Source organism: Aedes aegypti, chromosome 3 (genome assembly GCF_002204515.2).
Source record: "Aedes aegypti strain LVP_AGWG chromosome 3, AaegL5.0 Primary Assembly, whole genome shotgun sequence".
Lineage (NCBI taxonomy): Eukaryota > Metazoa > Arthropoda > Insecta > Diptera > Culicidae > Aedes > Aedes aegypti.
This window is the reverse complement of record NC_035109.1, coordinates 368221193-368247194: the sequence shown is the minus strand read 5'-3', so window position 1 is coordinate 368247194 and position 26002 is coordinate 368221193. Positions and strand designations below refer to the sequence as shown.

Genomic DNA, 26002 nt, shown 5'->3' with positions numbered 1-26002 from the left:
CGGATCATCCTGGTTAGCAAAAGGCAAACTGATCGTAGCGAAAAGTATTAATGTCCACTTCGAATAGATTAATTATTTGAAATGGGCATCAATGCTATCAACGACGCTGAATGTCCGTTGGATCACATCCGAGATATTAGTGCGTCTATGCCATATAAATTATGACGCGGCTTTAAGGAAAAAATGCCAAAATGTGATACCATCACTACAGGTTACGCCTTTGGTCTGCATCATATGCCCTCCCATCGCGGCAAGGTCGCATAACCAAGGGGAGGGGTATTTAAGCAGGATTAAAAGTTTTTTCCTTTTAAGGCGAATTTAGGCGACCATTTTTTTATTTATTCGTTTATTTGGTAGGCTCAAACGCCGTCAGCCATAGCGGAGCCGAATTCATTTGATTTGGTTTACAAAACTTTGTTTGCTTCTTAAACATCTATGTTAGTTTTGGGGAACCGTAAAACTCGCGGTTTGGTCGAGGTTAGGGAATACAATTATTCTGGGGTAAGGATGGGATTTGAGGGTTTGATTGATCACAGTTAGCAGCGAAGTGGCGGTATGATGCTGTTCGTCAATCATGGAACGGACTCATATGACCTGTAACGATACAACAAAACGGTTTCATGGGAAACGAGGCGGACAAGCGGAACGGCAGACATGGGTGATCAAACAAAAACGTCAATATTCTTCAAAAATTTGAAGAGGAGGAACATGTAATCGAAGTCTAAGCCTACCAAAAACATCTCTAATCTCTTCCTTATCTGGTTTTCCTTGAGCCCTGAGGGATGCACATAAATTGGTTCTGGCAATTTCGTACTCGGGACAATACCACACCACATCGATTGCTGTCTGCGAAGCCTATTCGGTAAAAGTGTGAGCCCAGGGAGTAGTGATTGGATATCAGACGACACATTACCTTGATAAAATCTGGGCTCATGTTTTCAAACTTTTTAATTACTCATGGGTTTAACACTTCACAGCGGATGAGGAACCGGAGCGACAATTTCGCAAAACGATCTGATAAAGGAAGAACTCCTGCTAATACTTCTAAACTCAGTTCAAGTAGTATGAGTCGAGTTCAAGCATTCTAAAGCGATTCGAATACAGCGATACTGAATACGCTGCAGCTTCAAGATGTGAGTTTTCACCGCGAATTGGAAACAAAAGCTACCGTATTCGAGAGTATTGTTGTACGATATAACTTTATAAGATCTTCCGGGTGAGCTTCCTACCATGTTCCTGTGAGTGTACGCATAAAATTGATTCGTTGCTGGCACTTCTGATGCAGATACTTGATGTGCTTTCCTCAGGTGCATTTAGAGAACCAGATCCCTAGATACATGTGCGAAAGGCCTTGAGTTAGTTCCTTACCCATGAATTAAAGCCCAGTAGAGATGGGTCACGCTTCTTAGAAAAGACAACTAACTCAGTTTTCTCTGGAGAATTCGATACCCAGCTTTACAGCCCAAGTAGACAAATTGTAAAGTATCTTGCAACGGTCTTTGCAGATCATCCGCCCCTGGTCCTATTACAGAAACAACGGCATCATCTGCAAGCTGTCTTAGCGAGCAATTTTCCACGAGTCAATTATCAATATCTCTTACATAAAAATTGTAAAGCAAGGGGCTCAAGCATGAGCCCTGGGGGAGACCCATGTAACTAGTTCGTGAAGTTGTTGAGGTTCCGTGAGAAAAGCTAAGACGGCATCCATTTATTACGTAACGCTAAAATTGGAAATTTTCGACCCCCTCCCCCCCTCCGTAACGCTTTTTGTATGGAAATTTTTAAAATTTTGTATGAGTCGTAACGCTCGAGCCTACCCCCTCCCCCCCCCCCTTAGAGCGTTACGTAATTTGTGGATGCCGCCTAATATGTTTCTCAGACAACAAGTTATGCAAGTAGTTATTTAAAATTGAAGAAAGACCACATTCGTGGAGTTTGTCTGAAAGGACATCTATATATACTGGATCGAAAGCCCCTTTAATATCCAAGAAAACTGAACCCATTTGTTCCTTTTGAGCATAGGCCAGTTGAATTTCTGAAGAAAACAACGCGAGACAGTCGCTCGTTCCTTTACCTCTGCGGAAACCAAATTGCGTATCTGATAGAAGGCCGAAGGGATTTTCGAAGAACTGACTGTGGACCTACACAACTTAATCATCGAACAATTTTGTTTCTTTTTATTTTTCATTCTTTTCTACAAAATAGATTTTCTCCCGTATTTAATTGGGTTTTTAAATATATAACGGTCATCACTACGGTATTCCGCGACCATTCACGATTCATTTTAATGAGGTAATCGAATATAACAAGCGATATGGGTTGGCACGCACTAACAAAGCATTCGGTTTTTGTTACCACGATGCCTAACACTGAAGTTAATTAGCTTACAACGACTAATCATAATTCATGGAAAACTTATAATGATAACATGTTTGATTTTTTGGTAAACTTATAAAAAATGGTAAAGCCAAAACCCAAATAAAAATATTGGAATTGAAATCAAAGGAGAAAAAGGATTCACGTAAAAACTGAACAAAAAAAAAACTAGTTTAACCTATGGCAATCGGTTTGAATTATCACTCGTGGAGAGATCCTCCCTTCGACATGCTGATAATATTCTTTTGGTTTCCTCGTAGGTACCGGGGAACGTCAGCGTAGGTGCTGCTCCCTCACGACAAAATATCACACTTCGTACGTACATAGAAAAAGATCGTTGAATGCGGTTGGAGCACGTGCTCGAACTTTAGGGACGACCGTATTTTCCCTTTCCCACACACTGCACTGAACAAGCTCACTGATTTGATCACTTACTTCAGCATCATCTTCCTTTCTTGCGGTCATACAGGGCGATGGGTCTTCATACCACTACATGTTTGTTTTTACGATCGTGACTCACTTTTCTTTTACGTTCTTTTCACTAACCGTGATTGGTCGATACGTGGAGAAGAGAAATAAATGTCTGAGTGTATCGTTTGTTAGAGAAATGAAAGAAAAAAAAAACTACGAATGTTACAGAAACTAACGGAAGATTATAGGATGTGTTGGACGGAAAGGAGTGCCTGTAGGAATCTAGCTGTAGCAAATGGAATCAGGTTTTTTCACTCGGGAATAACAGATAATTGGGACGTTAGATATTGAGAGCTGGATTAGTGTGAAAATTGTTGCAGGGAGGGGCAAGTGTCACGCACATTCACCACTATTTAAAATGATCGAATTTACAGTCTTGATCAATGCACTCGCCACGCATCTGATAAGGACATATAACACCGTCCGGAATGTTTAGTGCACTAAAAAAAAAGATAATCAACAAAAAGGAGAAAGAGTAAGAAGATGTATAATTACAAACGTCTGAAGGAGAGTCAGATGTCTTAGAGTGGGCTCCGCTTATGTGACTAACCTTTGGTTTTTGAGGAACGCCAATGGGGAAGTGTACTTCTCGAACCGGGTTCCGCTTTGGGATGCAACGTCTGCTGCATCGTCCAGCGTTACAGGACACGAGTCTTGTTCGAGTGTGCCGATTGGACTTGCACTTCTGGAAGCTGGAGCACTCTTGGCATACTGCTTCAGTGCCACGTCCATATCGGATGGATTCTTCGGCAGCGTTGATTCATTGGTATCACTTCGACTACCATCGTCATTCAGCAGGAAATGTTCTGCGGTTGACATCGGCTTTTGGTCAGGTGGTTCGGGAGTCGTTGTAGCCGATTTGGCAAGTTCCTGCTCGATCGACTGCTTCTGTCGTTCTTGTTGTATTCGCCTTTGCTCGGCAGTAAGTTCTTTGAACTCAGCCAGCGAAAGTCTTCTCATGTCTTTCAGGCGCTTGGTTTCCGTGGTCAGTACCTTCAACTGTTCATGAATTTCCGTACGAGCAGTAGATGGTGGGCTGAAATGAAAATTACCATTCAGTGGTAGAACATACTGTTGAGTTTGATGCACTGCACATGCACATATTTAATTTACGCAAGAGTTTATGCTGATTGCTTAGATATCGGGAAAAGGGTTTTCATGTCACGAGTTCACTTTGATTAGCGAGTTGCCAATAAATTGTGTGTGAGGAAAGATGTACTTATATACTTAAATGATTGGAAAACTAGGAAAGGGTGTACGTATGTATCAAGGTAATAGAAAAATGCAAATTATTAAGTAGGAAACGGTAGCCATTGTGTCACCTATACAGCGATCATCCCAAACGAAGTTAACTGTTGATACAACTACTCACCTGTAGTGGGATCCGTAAATTTCTCGCCCAATCGACATGCATAGGTTGTTCAGCTCGATTGATCGCTTCCGGCTGGACATCACCTTCGTGTGTGATTCCTGCAGTTCCGGAAATATAACGTCCAGTCTCTTTTTGTGCACGGACAACGCTCGCTCCAGGACCGTCAGCTTGTCCTTTAGAAATGCCACCTTATTCTCCAGATCGTACTGCTTCTGCCGTTCCGCTTGAGCATGCTCCACAGTACCGATCAGATCCTGCAGCTCCTGTGCAAACTTTTGGCTGTACAATGAGAAAAAGGATTACTCACACGAAACCACGATGCATTACAGGAATAAGAGAAAGCAATGTATTCATCGCAAATGGATCTGATAAAAGATACTAAGCACGAAATAACATGACTTCCATTCCAACAGTTGCTTTTACCTGTGCTTCTCGAAACGGTTCTCCGCAATCCTCAGCACCTTCAGGCGATCCTCTTCTTTCAGCGACGGTAACCGTCTCAGAGCCGTACTAACTTCCGTTTGTTGATTGGAACTTTCTTTACGTCCAGCTGATTCAACTTCAGCTGAGGTATTACCGTTATTTGCCGGAGGATGTTCATGATTGATCTTCGGAACGATGTTACTTCTAGGTATAACATTTTCGCGTTCCGCTATTACGGCGTTATTGATCAAAACACGCTTGACCAAGGGTTCGGGACCCCGTTTTGGTAATTGTTGTGCCATCTGAGGAGGGTTAGATACAGGGCTATTGAGATCTACCACATCACGCCTATCGCGATTGACGGTAACGACCAGTTCGTGGCTTTTCCCCGGGCCAGTTGCTTCGCCGGGACCCGTATTGATTATGGTTTTGGTGAGAGGATGCGCAGGATGAGCGGGCTGGGATAGCTGACTTGGGACGGGAACCCGCTGTTGTTTCTGCTTCTCTAGCTGTGCCATCCGGGCTACCAGACGTCGGTATTCCAGCTGGGCTGACTTTGGCAGATGACGGACGGCCTGTGAAGTAGATAAGCAGACCACTGGTTTCTTTTGCTCACTGCCTCCGTGGGACTGCTGAACTCGGATTGGGTGCCACTCAACTGTGCAACGGGAGTTTTCGGCAGTTATATTATATTAAACTTCACGAGAAAAAGATAAATAGGGGACGTCTTGCGGTATTTGCAGAATAGTTAGGAAAAGACGAAAATCTTTATTATACAGTTACATCAGAATTTCTCTATCACATTTCCAGAAACATCTTAAAAGTATTCAGTAGAAACTCGATGAGCTTTCAGAATAATTAGATTAGGAATCGCAGAATGATTAATTCGAAGATTTCGGTGATTTGGGAAAATTCCAGAAGCATAAACGAGCTCTGCGTCCCGTTCCTGCAAAGCTCACATACACTCAGGCAAATGGACTATCGATAAACATAGGAACCCCTTATGAAAATTCGCCACAAGGAATCGGATTGAAATTCATAAATTTGCCTTATGAAACCGAAATTTTGAAAATAAAAATAGTTTTCGCGGCAACCTGGAATCGAACCAAGGACCTTGCTATCGATAGGCTCGTGCGTACACCCCGCGCCTATCGACGCCTTGGTGTGGTGTGATGCTAAAACAATACATAAAGCGTTCGTATTGCGATAGTCGTTCCATCTTTCATAAGGCAAAATGTATGAATTTCGATAGTCCAGTTCGCAGCGTGTAGGCCAGGGGAAGTGGTTCACCTAGAGTTAATTTATAGCAGAGAAAAAGTGGATTTTGTATGAAAATTGACAGGAAAATGAATGACAGGTTCATCCACTTCTCCTGGCCTATGCCTCGTATTTTTTTTTTTCAAGCACAAATAGATGAACAACGAGGGGTCCACCAATTTAAGGTAAACAAAACGCTTCTCATCTAATTTTAGCATATTCTGGCGAACGGGTGACAGAAGATTTAAATTTTAACGATACAGTGGCCCAATTTCATATATCGTACAGGATACTGTTTCCACATCAAGTTAGTAAAAAACTATTGAATGATGTATTGAGCTACAAATACTTTATCCACATTGAAGGTAACAGGTGTTATCTATTGTTTGCCAATCACAAAATGTTTCCATTTACATTCATCTTTGGATTAATAGAAAAGTATTGAATTAATGTCTAAAATTCACCCAATTTCATATTCGTACACCTACCAAAATTCATACACACAACGTTCAAAACAAAATTTAGAAGCTCTATTTGATTACTGAAATGCTTTATTATGATGTTCAGATGTAGTGAAATACATTTGGACAATTTATTAGGGGACATATATGAAATTTAGGTAAAGTTCTGAGAAATGACAGTTTTCCAATTATTGTTGCTATTAAATCCTATAATTCGAACAATAACGTTTATTTTTGTCATTGGATCCAATCTATAGATTATACTCGTAAGCTCTGATAAAAATTTAGTTGAAATATATATAGTTAACAGAAATCATAAACTGTTTTTATCCCTTTTGAGTTCAGAAAATTGTTTTGCCATAAGTTCAAAACTCTTCTAAAATGATATTTTTAATCAATGTAAACCAAATTTTCATTATAAACAACAGGTAAATGTTAATTTTGAATTTGTCTGTAAAAATAATTTGAACTACGAACTTCGTTTTACAATAAAGTACCCTAAACTACGCTGTACATACCTCCACATAATTGAAGTCATCGTAATATTCAATTATCTTTGAAATAATATTCAAATTATATTCAAAATAGCACCATATTTTGCTATTTATTGATTTAATAAGAAAAATGCAAAATAACTTGAATGAGTAGAGAGCATTGATATACTATTTAATAGAATATATCCTGTTGTTTTCATCATTTTAAAAAACGTTTGTGTTGCGGTTATGGCAATAATATTTATTCTTTAAATCTCTATAATCATGTTTGGTAGTAAAATGTAAATTAAAAATGATAATTACGCAATATTTTGATAGGAACATTAACTATGGATTATGTATACACATTTAGGAGCCAAACATAAAGAAATTGACTAAAATTTTTGGTTTTGGATTTGTTATAAATGTTATACTACCTAAGATTCAAAAGTATAAGTTGTCGATAGGAGTGGATCTAGCTACTCTAAAACTGATTATAATTTTTTGAAACTTGTGCAATATTCGCAGTTATCATTCTTAAGGAAGTGATGTTGAAAAAAATGCAATTTATTGTTCGACTTACCGAATATATTAGCAAAAAACATGGGAAAACTGGTATTTTTCTTAAATTTACTCAAGTTTCAAATATGTCCGCTTTTAATTTTTTTCTAATGTATTCTACTGCATTTGAACAACACAACGAAGAGCTTAAGTAATCATCTAGTCCATTAAAAATTCCATTATTCCAAAGATTTAAGCAAATGAATACAGTTTGTCATTGCCAAACAATAGATGACAGCTATAACCTTCATTATTGATAAAGTATATCGAAGTCCATGCACCATTTAATAGATTTATACCAACTTGATATGAACAGTGCCCCGTACGAAAATGAGATTGGGTCACTGTATGTGCTGAGGGCGACTTACTTACAGTGAGAATTACTCCCTTTGAAAAGCGAAGCAATTGCGATAGAATTATTTTAAATCGTGACATTCTCAAATATTTGATAGATATCACTTATGGAGGAAGCCATTTGAAATAGTTAGACGTTAGAGTAAAAACTAGCAAAAGTTCAAGTGGAACAAGTTTTCTTAAATTTCTGACTCGATTTCAACAAAATGTCATGGTGGCTCGAATGGTGTTCAAGTAAAAGACTTAGGCCTACTATTAAAAATTTTCGGTGGATTTTATGACGATGATATAATAAACTAAAAAACGGATTATTTTGAATACCTAGGGTGATTTTTTTTAATCAGGCCATAGCTACAACAATAATATAGAAGGCTATATACTAAAGTCGACTAGTTTCTCAAATTGTGTACAATGTTCTGCATGAGCGGTAATTGGAACACAAGAAATTACCGTTTTGATTCATATTACGGACAGCTTCAAATTCCGGACACTCTCGTTTGTATGGGAAACATTTCACACGAAATGTTTCAATTTTCGCCGTCCAAAAGTTCTCATTTTCGAGGCTTGTTTTATTAGGTTTTTTCCCTGAATATCATTTATAATGCCCAACTACCTTAGACGTCTCTTAAGTGGTTGAACGATTTCAATAGGGTAACGACTGTTTATTTCGTTCTTAAACGCTAACAGTTGGCGCCAGTGGCAAAAAGTACAGGCAAGAACCTTTCGAACATTCAGTTTCTTCCACTGGCCGCCGTACGACGACACTGTTGTTTGTATCCCTCTCACTGATCGCGCTACGCTGGATTCTCAAATTTCTCAAACTTCCAACACAAGCGCATGGAAGAATGGTAGTCGGAGAACTGTCAAAACGTATGGAAAATAATGAAAAACGTAAATTACTTACAATTCGGAAACTGGATCAAAAAAGTAGTGATTAGAAATCAAGTGCAAAGTGAATACATAACTTTCTGTGTTTACTTCATCTTCCGTGGTGCTTTCTTTGCTTCAGGATTTCGTTTTTACTACCACTGAAAAAGAGCCATCTATTGCCTTTTCAGTTTTGAATATCACCCTATTGATAATTTGACTGTTCCATCAATGATTGAGCTGTCCGTAATTCGAATCAAAGCGTCCGGAATATGAGGCAAAAGTGAGGGGGCGTCCGGAATAAGAATCATGAAAAGGCCACACGTTTTGATTTATTTAAATTTATTCAAGTTGCGGACGCGTATTCTTCACCCACCATCCGGAAGTTAAGGGCTTCCGACGCTCGATAACGCTAAAAAATCATAAAGAATGATTTATTTTGTATGGTCCAAGCTGGGTTATACTTCACTGAGGCCTTAAGTGTCCGTAATATGAATCAAAACGGTACTTACTGGCCATATTGCCGCTCACATGGTCTTGTGGTTTTGAGGAGTGTATCGAAAAGTAGTCGCAAACATTCAAAACTATACATCTCAGAGCATAATTTATCTCTTCTAAACTTCTTTTCCAGCAAATCTTTATAATGTCATCAAGTAATGAAAAATCCAAATAATATTTTAAAATATGTCTTAATATAAATAAAATAAGATTTGTTAAGCATTGAAAATAAAATCTTGCTGAAGATTCGATGATTTATAGTGAACCAAATTTATATCACAGACAAACAGACGTAACACTTAGAACAAATCCCGATCAAAATCATAGTCACTATGACATGTACGCCCAATGCTAAAATCGGTGTGTTTGGCCGATGGACCAACAGATGGCGGTAGTGTGTAAACGTCAAACGCGAACAAAAACGATGCGAGCGCTGCGGGTGGTGGATTGGCCACCTACCATATATTTGAATCGGCCGTTAAAAAGGTGGTCGATGGACATCGGTGAGAGTGTGACGTCTGTTTGTCTGTGTTTATATTATAAGAAAAAAAAAAAAAGAACTGGTTATTTTATTGACGAATATGTTAACATTAGGGGGCATAAAACGGATTTCTATAAATTGGTCCAATTTAAAATATATAAGAAAATTTGGTCATAATCAGGTATAGAAACTTTTCCAATAAAAAATATAATTTCATTTCAATTGGTGGATATATAAACAGAACATCAAAAAACAAGGTCCTTAAAACTACGTATTTTTTGTTTTTCGTTTTTTTGATTAGCTTTCAAATGCTGATTATTGTTTTTAAACATATTGTTTTCACTATGTCATGAGAATTCCTGCGCCACTTTTCAAAATGACCTATTTACCATTGAGAGAATCTCTCCTCTTTCGCTCTCTTTCGATTATAACCAAGGATTAGATTTCCAGTGATCATGACAAAATCCATGATGCATTGCGGTTGTTTTTTAACCTGCGAACATAGTAACAACGATTAACCTTTCGTCGTCAAGTTTTCATAATAAACTACGCTCCGCAAGTAATGCATCATTCTGCATGTGTGCTAACGATCAAATGTTCGCGAACCAAACTCATATTTTTTGGAGGATTTTTAAGCTTTTACTCCGAGATTCGATTCCTGGTATGCAATATTTGATCCGGAAGCCACGGATGGGTTCCGACTTACGATGATCGCAACATATTACAATATCAGATGCTCCATATATCTGAACAGTGCGCGCAATGAAGTGTTGCAATCATGCTTTGGCAAGAACAACGACCCTCTTAGACCGTTCAAATACTGTGATGTTAGTCGCTAGAGACGATTTTTTCCATCCTTGATTATAACAGTGTAATACTAAAGCTTTAGTAAAGTTTTACAGTATAGATAGAAAGACAATACAATGTCGTTTCCAGTGGCGATTCCCTAACCTCAAATCTACCTGTTCCACGATTAGAAATTCTTGAACTTCAGCAACAAATTTGTATCTAATGAGTAGAGATTTGTTAGAAGAGACGGTTTTAATCATAAACATTTTTGTTTGTAATCTAAATTTGTCGAAATAGTCATTTTTAGAGTCGTAGAACAGGTAGAAAGTGAGGTTACGAGTCGCCACTGGTCGTTTCGTATACGAAAAACACAACAGAACAGGTTAATGTGGCCCAGTTATTGAATAAAGAGAAAGTGAACAAAAAGAGTCTCTCAATGTTAGATAGATCCTTTTGAAAAGTTACGCGAGAATTGTGCTAAAGAATATATTAGCACAAACGCTTAATAACATTTCCTGAAATTTTCCATACTTTTTAATGTTTTAATATTTTTAGAGGTGTGCAAGATTTTCTTCGCTATCTTTTAGTAATAAAAAAAACAAATCATGCAAAATGTAATTTTACTGAATAATATCACCACTACAATACTTTTCTAATCATTCACTTGTTCGTGGGATCAACTCAATATTTCTTAAATTGTTTTTAATTGTACGACTACTTTTTGATATAAAAATAATTTTAACAAATGAAAATAAAGTTAGATGGCTTAAAAATGTTGATGATGCCAGCAGATATTTGTGCGAAATTTGACAAATTTGTGTTTTCACACGAAACATCATGTTTTTCCCAGTGAGAAGAATTAGGGTCATGGCGGCTACTGGCTGGTGCTCTGATGGTATTAACTAACGTTAAAAATTGGGATGTGCCTTGATGGAATGACAAGCTGGCAGGATTGAGGAAGAAATCCATGCGATTGTTCAATAGAGCAAAGATCACTTTAAATTGAGTTGAATACAAAAAAGCCCTAACATATCAGAAAACTAAGGCACGCTAAACGTAAGGACTGGAGACGGGTATGTGAAAGCATCAACAATGCTCATGCATACGCAAGGCTGCACAAAATCCTTTCAAAAGTCCATTCAAATGGTCTAGGTACCGTTTTGATTCATATTACTGAATACTGACACTTAAGGCCTCGATGAAATATAACTCATCAAAAAGCATATAACATAAATCATTCTGTATGATTCCTTCGCGTTATCGAGCTTTCAAACACTTAACTTTAGAATGGTGTATGAAGATTTTTATTCCACAATATGAAAAATTTGAAATAAATAGTAATTTGTGGACTTTTTATGATTCTTATTCCGGACGCTTGCTCACTTTTGCCTCATATTTCGGACAGCTCATGAAAATAATAAATAGAAAAGTCAAATCATCAATTGAAATCGTCAAACCACTAAAGAGACGTCTAAGGCAGTTGGGCAATAAAAATTTGCATGGCTTCCTATTAAAAAGGCTTATTAAAACGGGCCTCGAAAATAAGAACTTTTGAGCGACAAAAATTGAAACGTTCCTCGTGAAATGTTTTTCATAAAAAGTAGTGTCCGGAATTTGAAACTGTCCGTAATATGAATCAAAAGGCTATTATTTTAAAAAAGAAGACAGCAGTTTTACTGTTGACTCTTCTGAACACTAGAAGTAATGATGAAAACTCATTTCCCTGAATCGATCCCATATTCGGTGAAGAACAGGTCTTAGATGAGGAAAAACATGTATTGTCGATAGATACCTATCAGAAGGCCTGTGAAATCTTCACGCAATCGAGGGTCGACCGGGCATTGAGTTCTTTTCAGCCTTTCAAATCTACCGGGAAATATGACATTTTCCCAGCCTTACTACAACAAGGAACAGAGACGCTTTGCTCTTAACCGAAACATTCGAAGCTTGTGTTGCGGTTTCATACATTCCATAAGCGTGGCTAAATGATCAAGGTTTTGAGGTAATTGGATACGCAGAAGATGTGGTCATCGTGGTTTGTGGAATGTTCGATAACACGATTTTACCAGAAGGAAAAAGGTAAAGCTTACACAGCCTTCTCTGAATGCAGTTCAAATTCGATTTTCGAAAGAAGTTAAACATCTTGGTGTTACTTTGGATAAGAAATTGAACTGGAACTCCCATCTGGAAAAGGTCATAAGTAAGGGTACTAATCCCTATGAGTCTGCAATAAAGCCCTAGGAAAAGTCTGCGGACTACGACCCAATATTGTACACAGGATTTATTCAGCAATAGTCCGACCAAAAATTACTCATGCTTCACTGGTATGGTGACCCAAGAAAAATGAGGTAACCGCTCAGAAGAAGCTGGCTTGCTTGTATATCAATAACAGGGGCAGTGAAAAGTACACCATCGGTTGCATTGGATGCCCTTCTTAATATACCTTAATATACTGCCTTTACACCAAATAATTAAACTGCAAGCTTCAAAAAATGCCTTGCAGTTTATCCGATATAATAAAATACTAGATAGTGATTTGTTTAATTATTGTGGAATTGAGGGGAATGAAATCGCCGGCAATCTAGCTTAAACCGTGTAGATAAAAAACATTTTTATTAGTCTCAAATATGGGTCCCGTCTTCCTTAGCCTAATTGCCGTTAAAAAATACAAATTATTTCGTACAAAGATTTGTGAAAATGTTGTATGTTTCTATTCACCCCGCAATGGGGCGAATAGAAACCCTGCTCAGTAAATATCAATACTTTTTTTCATTTAAATGCAAAAATAAACACTGTTCGATTGCATCTTAAAGAAATACCATAACGAATTCAACTAGTGCAGAAAAAATTATAATTATTAAAAGCAATTTCAATTTTTGACCATGTAGGAAATCGTCCAAAATGGCGGATGTTTCAAGCTATCAAAAATGGTTGAGATTTTAATATTTTTTTCTTATTTTGTTTAAGCGAAATGTAGCAAAACAGTCTGTTGATACTCTGTTCGTATTGAACTAATAGAAAAAAATATATTTCAGTAGGTTATCTTTACATAATAGACGCATTTCTACCTGTAGGTCTCTTTGTTTCTATTCGCCCCACTTTTTCTATTCACCCCGTTTTACGGTAGGTTTCATCCTAAAAAAGATAGGAAAAATCCAATCCTCTGAATGTCACTTTTGTCAAGTTGAAAACAAAACTGCTGAGCATTTACTCTGCAACTGCGGAGCATTGCTTAATTAAAGAATGTTATCATTTGGTAAATTTGGCAAAGTAGTCCTAATAGACTTTATAAAACGAATTGTGCCCAATTGGGACAATGTGCCACATTTACCAATGACTATCACATCTTAATTGTGAAAGGATATACACTGATAGGCAAAATAAAGTGCCCACCTCACCAGTTTTCGAATTTTTCTCATTGATTTGGTTCAAATTAAAGTTAACACACTTAAATCTTTTTTGATATTTTATTTTTGATATTCTTTTAAAGTTGCACTTACGAAATTTTGATAAAAAAAAAAGAATTTTACTCAGAGAAAAAGAAAATCAATTTGTATTGAAAAATAAATAGTGACAAAATAAAGTGCCCACTTCCTTCTTGGCCCCAGAAAAGATGATTTAAGAAAAATAAAAAGCAATTTAATAGTTAATGTTGTCTTCTTGTCAGTATGCTTCGGGTCGTTGTTCTAGAGAAATATGAAAGACCAAGTCTTTCTTCCGGTCTTGTCGGATTAAACCGCTGGAATGGCCTCCACAAAGCTCAGCTTTGTGGGAGATTCTCGATGCCAGGGTTGACAAAACTGGTGTTACCAATAAAAATAATTATTTTGAAGCGTTGGAGCGTGCCTGGCAAGAATTAGAACCACAACACCTACAAAACCTGGTGAAAAGCATGCCGAAGCGTCTCCAGCAAGTCCTTAAGGCCAAAGGAGGACACATTAACTATTAAATTGCTTTTTATTTTTCTTAAATCATCTTTTCTTGGGCCAAGAAGGAAGTGGGCACTTTATTTTGTCATTATTTATTTTTCAATACAAATTGATTTTCTTTTTTTTTTTTTGAGTAAAACTCTTTTTTTTAATCAAAATTTCGTAAGTGCAACTTTAAAAGAATATCAAAAATAAAATATCAAAAAAGATTTAAGTGTGTTAACTTTAATTTGAACCAAATCAATGAGAGAAATTCGAAAACTGGAGAGGTGGGCACTTTATTTTGCCTATCAGTGTATATCTGATGAACACCAAATAGAATATGGGTGGTTAACAGACAAGAAAAAAAAAACTTTGAGACTTGAAAATAATCCGAAATGTACATATTGTAGTTAAATTTGATGAAATATGCCTGGTCACGCGAAAAAAAATATCAAAAAATCAATTTTAATCTTAGTTTCACAAAAAAACTACTATTTTTGAATATGTTTCCATTAATTTAATTTTGGGATTTTTTAGTGTATATTTTTGTACAACATCACATTATGGTTGATAGATCAACTTAATGGTCGCAGTGGTATCATGCCCTCACAAAGGAAAAAAATGATTGGTACCAAGAATTCTTCTTGTGAAAATAACAACATTTTGTTTTTAAATCAGCAACCCCACACTTGTTTTGTTTTAGATAATCGATATTGAAACTGTTATAACTGAAAACGGATAAATATTTTGACCAGGGATTGAATCCTGAGAAAATTGAGAGAATCTCTCACGTATCGCTCTCGCTATCATAACATTCAGCACATTATAAGAGACTGTTTATCGTCTACTGCTACAACCTTGATCAGATTGGGGGGATAGTAGTGCATGATAAAATCCCTCTAAACATGCTCCAAGCCTGGGGGACACTATTGCTATTGGAAGTTCGTAGATTGTTTATCGTGCCAGTAAAGAAAAACACCAACCCCCAACGGTAAACAAGCGAGAAAAATGGATTTTATCATCGCTCTCTCGTTGGGGCTCTCGCTCACTGCTTCCATTTATCAGACTTGTTACACCTTGCGATACAATGACGATCGTGGACCGCAACAGATGAGATGTTTTTCTTTGCTTGCTTTGATCGTGCTTCATACTCAAATGAAAGCGAATTGTACAATGCCTGATTTTGACATAAGTTTGTTCAGAATAATTGAAGCCAAATGGTCATAACCTGAGACGAGACTCGCGAAGACGGTCTTCTTTTTCTGTGATTGCTGAGTTTTTTCTTATTCCACTTTGTGTTTATACCAATCATGCGCAAGCTGTTCAAACTTTCACATGAACCTTTCAGCAAAAAATGATTGCGTTTGAATCACACCGAATCATAAATAGCCTTTTGAGTGCATTTTCATGACTGCAAACGTAGCAGACATTAGCAATAATTAATCTTCTGCTTAGATTTATCAGCAACTTTGGAAAAAACTGCTCCGCTGACTGAGGTTTTCAATAACAATTTACTTTGAACACAATACTTTTCACTTTTTCAGCCATAAAAACGGTGGGCTGCATTTGACGTTTCGTGAGAGGGGAATCTGGGCTGCATATGACGTTGATATTTTTCCTCTTCGCGAGTCTCTCTCAGGTCATAACCATTGATTATTCCATTAAGGTTGAACTTTTGCCCTACCTTACTCTAAGGGAACTCGTCAAATAACTGGTCCATAAATCCTTTTTTAGGAAAAACCTAAGTTTTTTGGCTAAGTATATGTTTAAATATTTGCAGAGCCCGTTATTCGAATTACTTATAACACATAGGTTAACAAAGATGTTTCCCTGCTTTCCCGTTTTTTGCGTTGACCACAAAAATTTCACAGTCGCTCACGACATTATTTGCCCCCATAACAGTCAATTATTAAGATCATACAATTTGTCTCTGATACTACCTTAACCATCACCCAACCAAACTACAGTTTTTTAAAAAGTACACATTGTTTCAATAATGAATGCTGCTTCAGTAAGGATACTTACCAACGGTGTGTTTGGCGCTGCCGGTGCCAGAATGGGTTTTCTCGCCGCTTTAGCAACCGATCCCCGCCCCGCACTGACACCGCTACCAGCCGTCATTGGAGTGGAAGCCGCAGTTCGCGCACCAGTCTTCACCACGTCACCACCCTCCCTGGCAACAACCGTGGACACTGTGGCCGTCGCCGCCTGACTTTGATCTATTTTGCTTCGAACCGTTTTCAGGAACTGGTCCAGCCTTTGTTCGAATGGTACATCATTGCTAGCTAAGCTCGGAGCCTCCGGAAGCGATTCGCCATCCCCATCAGGATTGACTGTAGGCGTCGGCGAATAGGTGGGGCTTTCCAGCATTACTCGCGACGGACTGGCGTTGTCCAAGTCGCGTAGAAATGCTTCCTGTAGTCGCATCTCGGCAGCGAGCTCGGCCGCTGGATTAGAATGAATATCGGGGGCGGGATAGTAGTCCGGGTCGGAATCCGAATCCGATTGACCCACTTGGATGACCATTTTGGCGACAGGTTTCTGGACGTAGGTTTCCAACAGATTGGAACGTTCCTTCGGGGAATGCACTATTCGTAGCGGCGCATTCAGATTGATCAGTTTGTTCGGATTGTTCACTAGCTTTTTGGTAGTGATCATCAGTGGCGGTGGGGACGGTGTTTGTACTACTGGGGCTTTGATAAGTGTCCGCGAAGGAAGTGGAACGGCAATCGCTAGCACCTGATTAGTTGTGGCTGCGGTCTGTTGAGACGGATGCAGCATCTTCTTAGCCGCTGAGAGAGACTTTTTGCGCTTCTTACGGGTGATCTTTTGCTTACCAATTAGGGTGATTAGATTAGGATTGGATTGTACTTTCAATTGATTGGTAGATATCGTTGGATTTAAGGCAGATAATGGCATTTGCTCAGTTTCCTTCGAAACTGGAAGTGGATCACTGATGCTAATGGTGAGGGGTTCCATCTCGCATGGAACAGCATTCGGACCGTTTGGAATGTTGTTGGGGGAATCAGTCTTTTGGAAATCTTCCGATTGTTTAGGAGCCGAAGAAGCTAACTTTTTGGAAGCTTTTTTGTGCATTTTTGATAGTATAAGTTCACGTAATGCATCAGCTTCTTCTTCGCCCATGGAGTCCGGAGTCATGGGGCGACTTTCGGTCAAGCGAATCGGAGTCGGTCTCAAAGCAGTGGAGGAAAGGTTTGAAAGTAATTGATTTCTAAGGGTCTCCTCGTCGTCTTCATCAGGAAGCTTGCTTTGTAAATCGCCTATAATTGGCGGAGACGGAGGTTCTAGTTCGGGAGAACCGTCATCGTTGAGCTCCGGTGTTTCATGACTAGAAACTGCAATCGTCGTAGGACTGCGAGACTCGTTACTCGTGGCTGAATCTATGTCTGCTATTTGGGGAAACTGCGGAGGCTTAGGACATTGGGGATCCGAATCTAGTTGCATGCCATTTTCTTCATCCGAACTGTCCGGAATCTCAACAGTTTCTGGAAGTTTTTCTATGATTTGAACCTCGTCGTCCTCTTCTTCTTCTTCTTCAATAGGCGAAGCAAGAAGAAATAGTTCATCACTAGGAGAGTATGGCCTCTCTCCTTGCTTTTTCTGTAGCCTCTTTTCATGCTTTTTGGTAAATGCCGAACGAAGAGCATCCAGTCGCAACTGTTGCTCTTCGCTTACGTTCTGTGGTGTAATCGGATCATCTACCAGGCTAATAACTTCGTTTGGTTGAAGTTCCGCCTTACTTTTCAATGCTTGGAGTCGCAACTGTAGTACTTCGTCATCTTCATCATCTTTAGCAACTACATCCATGGGCTTATCCGTTATAATGTCCACCTCCTTGCTGGTTTCCGATTGTCTCTGCTTTCGTTTCTGCATTTGCAGTTTAAGCTTCTGCTTCAATGCATCCCAATTCTCTTTGTCAGTCTTTCGTTTTCCTGCGTTTATATTGCATGCTACCTGTAAACGTGCCCTATCTATTGGATGGTAATCCGGTTCCGAATCAGTGGAATCGACAATGTTCACCAAAGTCGACGATCCCATATGCTGTTTGCGTCGTTTATGTCGATTTCGATACAGATTGCTTTTTCTCGCGGACTGCTGTTCATGCTTGCGCTTTTCCGCTTTCCGTTTCATGTCTCCATGCCGGCGATTGACACTGGACGAGCCGACATTCCGGAGGGAACTGGACGTGCGAAGTGGACGAACCCTACGCTTCCTTTGGACTGGTAGCAGTTTGGGTTTGGGGATCGGCTCGTAACGACGAAGGTACATCTCGACATCCTCCTCATCCGAAATACATTCGAAAACGTCCTCTTTCCCCAGATCAATCACAGCTCGCTTATCGAATGCTAAATAAATAGAATGTTATAATTACACAGCTTAACATTAAAAAACATTTTGGCGTGTCTCAAGAATCAATCAAACATGTATCTCTTGGAAATGTTGGGTTGCTGAATCTGATGCCGCTCTCAGAAATGTTCATGCACGTCACAATTTTGAGCTACATGTGGCCAAATATGTACAAGATATTAGAATATAACTATGAATTATCATTTTCAGTGATCTAAGTTATAGTCACGCCTTCTTTCGGAAGAGAAGTAAAGCCGTTGGTCCCGAAAGAAAAAAAAACTATTGAGCATCGAAAGTTGTATCGATCAATTTTTCAGCGCACGTGTATAGTATGTTGTTTATGAGTATATAAATGGATTTACACTTTATTGAACAACCCTATAATGCAAAAAAGATCATCATCTATCCTTCTATGATGATGGTTTGGATGTTGTTTGATTATTTTATGTTTTTGAAAATTTGAGATTTGGCATCGAGTTATCTCCACCTTAAGGGATAATCCTACCTTTTTTTAAACTTCCAGCTTCAGATATAAATATTCCAATTTTAAGCTTTTGAGAGAAGCTTTTTCAGCTTCCGGGAGGAGATTCTTCAGCTTCAAAGCTTTGCCATCATTATAGTATGCCGCGTTAGTTTCTACGAACACTAAGCTTTCTTCTGGAAAAGTCTTATCCTTTCCAATCACTTTTGACTCGCGTTTAGTTCAGAATATACTACTGATGACCTGTAAATAAATTTATCTAGGCCCACTACCGAGATTTCACCAATAGACCCTACTGAAATTTTACTGCGAGGAAGAATTCAAGAATTAAATATTTGCTGATGTTTTTTTCCGAACAAATTCAAATTACCGAAGAAAAAAGACGAGAAATTTTCCAATGAATACCTATAGGCAAACTTCCGGAGAAAATCCACAAGAATTCCTCAGAGAATTACTTGAAAAATTCCATAAAAATCCTGAATAATTGTTTCTATGATATTTTGGATTCTTGAAATAATCCATGGTGATTGCAAATTTTAAAAGTGTCCATAAAAAAAACAATCTGCTGAAAAATTTCTTTAGTTTTGACGTTAACTACGTCTTACGGCAATGTACTGGGTGTCAATTGAAAATCTAAAATTTTGCGATCGACACGAAATTATGTAAGATTTTGAGCGCTCATAACTCTGTCATTTATCGATAGATTTTCAATATTTTCCCACCAATCGGTCGGAAATGTATACAACAATTTTCTCGAATGGAGAAAGCTTTTGATTATCGACAGTAAACTATTGAAAATTGGGTAAATGTCGACCCCTTGCGTTTGACCACGCGTCTCACTTCTATTTGTGACGTGGGAAGAGGAAGACGCAAGGTGCGTTTCGGTTGCGGAATAATTCGCCGCTCGGAGAAGCGCCCCAGCCATCGTCATCGTCGCCGAAATTGTTATCGCCCGAGGAGCTGTTGGTGTGTTAATTTGTGGAATCGCTCACTATTTCTGACCCGCGCTTCCAGATTTCGACTTTTGATAAACTCAACATCGATGGTGCAGCCAAGAAGCAAGCCCGTTAGGCACCATTACTAGAAGACCCCTGAGTGGCTGAGCCGAGGAGCTGCAAGTCGAGCGTCGCACTTGTGAAATCGCACAAGAATTCAAGAGTTAGCTACGTTTTCAGATTTCAATTTAAACCCTGTGATCCACTGCTGTTGTGCACGCCACAAAACATTCTGCTGTTTCGTCATATAAGCAGAGAATTTGCTCAAATTTATACACTTGCGTTGAGGATTCCCCGTTTGGCCATGGAAATCAGCGGATAAAATCCCGCAGTGCTATTCTGCCCATAACTGCATAACAGTCACATTCGACATTTTTGACAAATTTGAGTTACTTAATATTATGGAGAGTCATCAAATGATAAATACTTTCGATCAATTTACTGAAATCTGAGAGATTGTTCTAAAAAATTCGAAAAAAATATCAAGTTGTTTTGTCACATTGGTAATTATAACCGCATAACAGTCACATTGAGATTTTAAATGAGCCTCGTAATGTAATAGCAATGAAATTTCTATCAGAATTATCTTCTGCCTGTTCACCTAGTGTGCGATATGAGTTGTACAAAATATCAGCTTTAAATAAGCACTTTTAGTTCCTGGTAATGTTTAGAAATTTTAGTTTCCTCCCATACTTTCATTTTCATTTTGCAGCGTTTGGTGGGGCAATGAGAGCGCAAGTTAGTCCAAAGCCGGGGGAAGGGATAGGTAATGGCCGTAATAGTCTATGCGGACCACTTGAACACCATCGGAAAGGATAAGAAGGGTTGGGGTAGGGTATAGGGAATTGGAGAAGACTTGACGCAGTAATGCGATTAATGCTGCAAAATGTAAATATGCTGAGAGCAATTTAATTTGAGTTTTGAAGTTTGATTTGACTTATTAAAATTCCAGATAGATCGGCCATTGTACAAGTAAGAAAGAGTATGCTGATCGCTTTCTAGAAATTTTATAAACAACAAAATAATAACAATATGAGAGTGATGCTAAGGGCTGCTGATGGCACGATGCGACGCTTTAGGATATTTTGATACTGATTGAACATTACTATACAGAGCGCAATTCAATCGATGGTGATAACTTTACAAACTTTATCTGTTTTTGCACTGATTGACGATGCTCATTTATATAAAAATATTTGATATTATTAGTTCATTTGTGTGTGTGATCTATTAGTTAATAATGGAAAAATTTTACATACCCTTGATGATGATACTTCCCTGACCAGAAATATTCTATTTTGAGCATCCTTTTCGAAGCTATTCTATCCAGGTACCCATGTACTGCTTTCAATACTGAAATTATTCTTATTGTGCATGCTCATGCATTATATTAGTGATGCTCATAGTCATGCAACAGATATAACAGAGAAAAAGAGAGAAAAAGAGAATATAGAAACAGTGATTAGTAATGAGTTAATTATGTAGTTTTGTTAGAATTATAAACAATTAAACAGTAGTAATGAATAGCTTACAAAAACTTTGCAGCATAGCTGAGCCTATCGGATCGTAAGACCGATGTATAAAAATAATTTGTTTCGAAATTGTCCGCGTGGTCTTCTAGTGCCCCTATTAGATAAGAATCAGTCAGACATACATATCGAATGCTCGCCATGACCCTATGACCAACATTTGTATATGTATAGCCTTAGCTGATGTGGCTTTTCTAATAGGTAGTTCTTTCACTCATTGATTGTCTTCAAAACCTTGTCAAGTATAGAAAATTGATTTTATTTCATTTATTACTACATTAAAGCTACATTGTACTTATTAAATATTAGGTATTATTTTATGTTTTTATCACTATTGATGTTATCAAGGCCAGAATTCCCAGTGAGTGAAGAATTTTATAGTACTAGAACACCATAGAAGATCGCTAAACATTACCTAATCATGGAACGGCTTTTTGCCCTATTATTTTAAGTAGATGCTATTGATCTCCCTTTGCTCCTATCCGCAACCCGGTGCACGCGGCCCTGTTGGTTTTCGAAAACCTCGTAGAAGATTACAAACCGTCAATGGCATTCCCAATTACTACCCCACATTCAAGGGTCTGATTGTGCTCCTAACCCACCCTCAGTCTGTAATCTTCTCGCCAGTTTGAAATTATATTTTCCCGAAGTGAAAGTAATGTTGATGAGTGATAGCGTAGTGCAGCCCAACTGCATAGTACAGTAGTTTCACCAGAATCTTTAGGTCAGAAGATAAAATCTAAATTTTGTAATAAAGAGGTTGCCGTTGCTTTGAAATTCACCCAACATCTAATCAAAACTACTAAGAACAGCGATCAATTATCAAAATTCATCGCTCCCTGGTAAATATAATTCCAAGCCCAGGGAAAAATTTTAGTTTCCTCCCATACTGTTATAAAATACACACTTGGTATTCCATTTACTCAATGACTACTTTTGTCGAATGTTACAAATATGCAGTTATGGGCAGTATTCATTTGTGACAGCATCGAAGCTAACAAAGCCTTTTCAGGGCCATCAAATGTGTGGAAAAGAGTTGAAAGATCAATATTTCCGACTTTATTTATTACATGTCATATTCCTCAATCAATCTCTCATACAACATTTCATTTGCCATGTATTATTTGAGACTGTATCTGCGAACGCTGCTGCAGTGCCGGCGGGTGAGTGCTCAACATTTCACAACGATTGTAAAATAGAGTGGCATTTCAAACAGCGTCTTTGATTTCCCACATTTTATGGGAAAACTTCGATTAGGAAAATTATCACATGTAACGAAATTGCACAGTCGAGTCTAGTACACGACACTGAAGACGGACTAAATTCAGTTTTATAATCTACTTCAAATGCACAATTGTAATTATTTTGGCAATTGTAATAATGGATCAGAAACTTACCTTCATAATAAATAAAACTAATGATTATCAATAGCTAAGTATTGAATATTTAGTAAATTTAAACCCTTCCAGCATATCATTAATTTTCTCACGCATTAGATTTTCAAGTAATTCTCAGCCCAACACATCATTGGCACATATCCATTTCCCAGATTGGTCGATCGGAAAGAAAAGAACACGAAAGGGAGGAGCATAATTTGCTATTCTAAGGTTATAAAACATGTTTTCTTCGTCGGATTCGGTTTCATTCCATTTTCGCTTTTGAGCTGGTAAGAGCTCCAAATCTGCTGATTGCCAGAAGCTTGGTGAGCTGTATATTTTCAAGTTGCCAATCCTGCGTCTGGTTTGTGAAATCGAACAAGATTTCTAGATTGGCTCGCGCTTCCAGAATTGGCCCTGCAGACCTCATCGGGCGAGGACGATTTCAGTCTGTGCGCCGTCAAAATTTGTCTGTGTTACTCGAATCTAACAATTCAATCGGTCCTTTTCAGGGCCAACAAATGTGTACTAAAGAGTTGATTGTGTGATATTGCCTAATACCACATACTTGCTATAATCACTTAATTCTTCTCGTAACATCATACAATATCTAATTTGTTATACATAATTGCCAATGGGGGCTTTCCTTAGCCGAGTGGTTAGAGTCCGCGGCTACAAAGCAAAGCCATGCTGAAGGTGTCTGGGTTCGATTCCCGGTCGGTTCAGGATCTTTTTGTAAATGAAATTTCCTTAACTTCCCTGGGCATAGAGTATCATCGTACGATATACGAATGCGAAAATGGCTACTTTGTCAAAGAAAGCTCTCAGTTAATAACAGTGGAAGTGCTCATAAGAACACTACGCTGAGAAGCAGGCTCTGTCCCAGTGATGACGTAAATGCCAAGATTTAATCGTCCGAATTAATTCAAAACATAAGAAAAATATTTCATTTACCTAATTTTTTCCTTGACCTGATCGAAAATTTTGAAAATAACAGGCTTACGTTAAATGAATGCATAAATAATATAATCAAAATGAGAAAAAAATAATAATTTCAACTCTAATACAACTAATCTAGCCAGGAAACTCCTAGTTTGGCCACCCTCATAAGAAATGAATGTATGGCCAATTTATTAACCGAAGCTAAACCTCTGGCTGGACCTGGTTCTGGCGGCCTATATTGACTAACGAGATTTTCAAAGCAAGAAAATGGTTTCAGCTCAGTATGTTTCATACATAATATAAAGTAAAAGCTTGCGTTTGACATATATGACATATAGGGTGCAGAACCACTTGGGCACTTCCATGATTCACTTTGGCATGGGTTTTTTTTTTCGGCCGAATTGTCTGAAACTTTGCAATAAGAAGCGCATTTGCATGGCCCATCTTCTTCTTGAAAGTTGACATGACTTAAAGTTGTAAATACTAACATGTTCTCGTTTTGCCAATAAATTACATTTACAATTGAATGAATGTAGCTCTATCATGTGAATATGATCTACTGAACACAAAAAATCATGCAGATTGACTATGTAAAACTGGCGTTTCTACCCAACAATATCCCAAAAACTAGACGTGCTGATATTTTCGACAACGGCAATAGATTCAGCAAACCTGAATTAAGTAAATGACAATATTTAAGTACTTGAGACAAAATAAAGTTTCGCAATTGTGTGAACAAAAACTACAAATTGAACTTTAACACTTCACTTTTTGCAAAATATACTCTAATAATCCCTCCCCTAAATTTAATATGAAAAAGTGTTGTGTGAACAAAGATTTTCATATCAATTCGGTTCAATTGACCCTCTTTTTCCAGGGCATTGATTCAACGCCAAGAAGTCGACACTCTGTTCAACGCAAAAACCTTACCGTAATGTCCCAGGTCATCGCTGCTGGCACCGGTTATCTGATGTATCTTCCCCAACTCATCATCCATGGCCTCAAGCTGTGCGATCCGCTCCCGGATATTGGTCTCTTCTTCGGAACTTATGTCCTCGTACTCCAACCGTCCTTCCCCCTCATCGTCGTCGCTTTGGATTTCCCCCTCTTCGTGTTCATCGTCAATGGCACTACTGCTGGTGACCGCCAGGGTATTCCGCGACGACGTCTGGACGGATGCCGCATCTTCCGTTCCGGGAGGTGGTGGTTCCTCATCCGGTGCACTGCCGCCAACACTTGCCACGGACTTTGACGATATCTGAACCGGAACATCGTCTTCCGTTCCCGGGGGAGGTGGTTCCGTATTTTCGGATGCACCACCCGCCACCGTTCTGCTTGATGGAGGTGACTCTTTTGATTCTCCTTTTTCCGCCACCGTCATGGCCATGATAATGATAATAAACGAGAGGGAGCTTGAAAAGATAAGAGCAGAAAAAGGGGGAAAACACCACTTCGCCTGAAACGGGAATCTTGCCCGGGGCACTACACTACACACGATCCATCGTTAACACGAATATCACTGGAGGCACTTGAAATAGGAACACCAAAAACACTTCTTTTCAGATGAAAATTTGCACCAATTCAAGCAAAAATTTGCACTTTTTTATATTCTGTTGTGCTAAAGTTCACTTTTTCTCTTCGATTTTCAGAACAATGACGACATCTTAGTTTTGACATTCGCGCGGGCTGACAGCTGAAAATAGAGTGACCAGAGGAGACAGTGCGTTCAATGACGCATTTGCGGAATCTGCGTTTTATAATTCGGAATTGAACACATTGTAAGGCTGTGAACCATTTCACCAATTCACTTAACCTGAGACTCGGTCTTCTTTTTCCGCGATTGCTGAGTTTTTTTTCTCATTCCACTCAATGTTTTCATCAATCTTGCGCAAGCCGTTCAAGCTCTCACATGGCCATCAGCAAAAAACTTTTGCGTTTGCATCACACCGAAACATAAACGGCATTTTGAGTGAAAGTGCATGCCGGCAAACGTAGCAGACATTACAAATAACTAGCC

At 38.5% G+C, this 26002-nt stretch overlaps 1 protein-coding gene across 1 annotated transcript; it reads right to left on the bottom strand.

Moving 5' to 3' along the window:
- Positions 1–2150: 2150 nt before the first annotated feature.
- Positions 2151–25673, bottom strand: LOC5579920. Its single transcript, XM_001652159.2, has 6 exons — positions 24916–25673; positions 16320–18661; positions 4643–5217; positions 4220–4498; positions 3398–3883; positions 2151–3287 (listed from the first exon to the last, which is right to left on the bottom strand). The coding sequence occupies exons 1-6, from the start codon at positions 25370–25372 to the stop codon at positions 3197–3199; spliced, it is 4230 nt and encodes a 1409-aa protein (XP_001652209.2). The 5' UTR covers positions 25373–25673; the 3' UTR covers positions 2151–3196.
- Between the last annotated feature and the right edge of the window lie 329 nt (positions 25674–26002).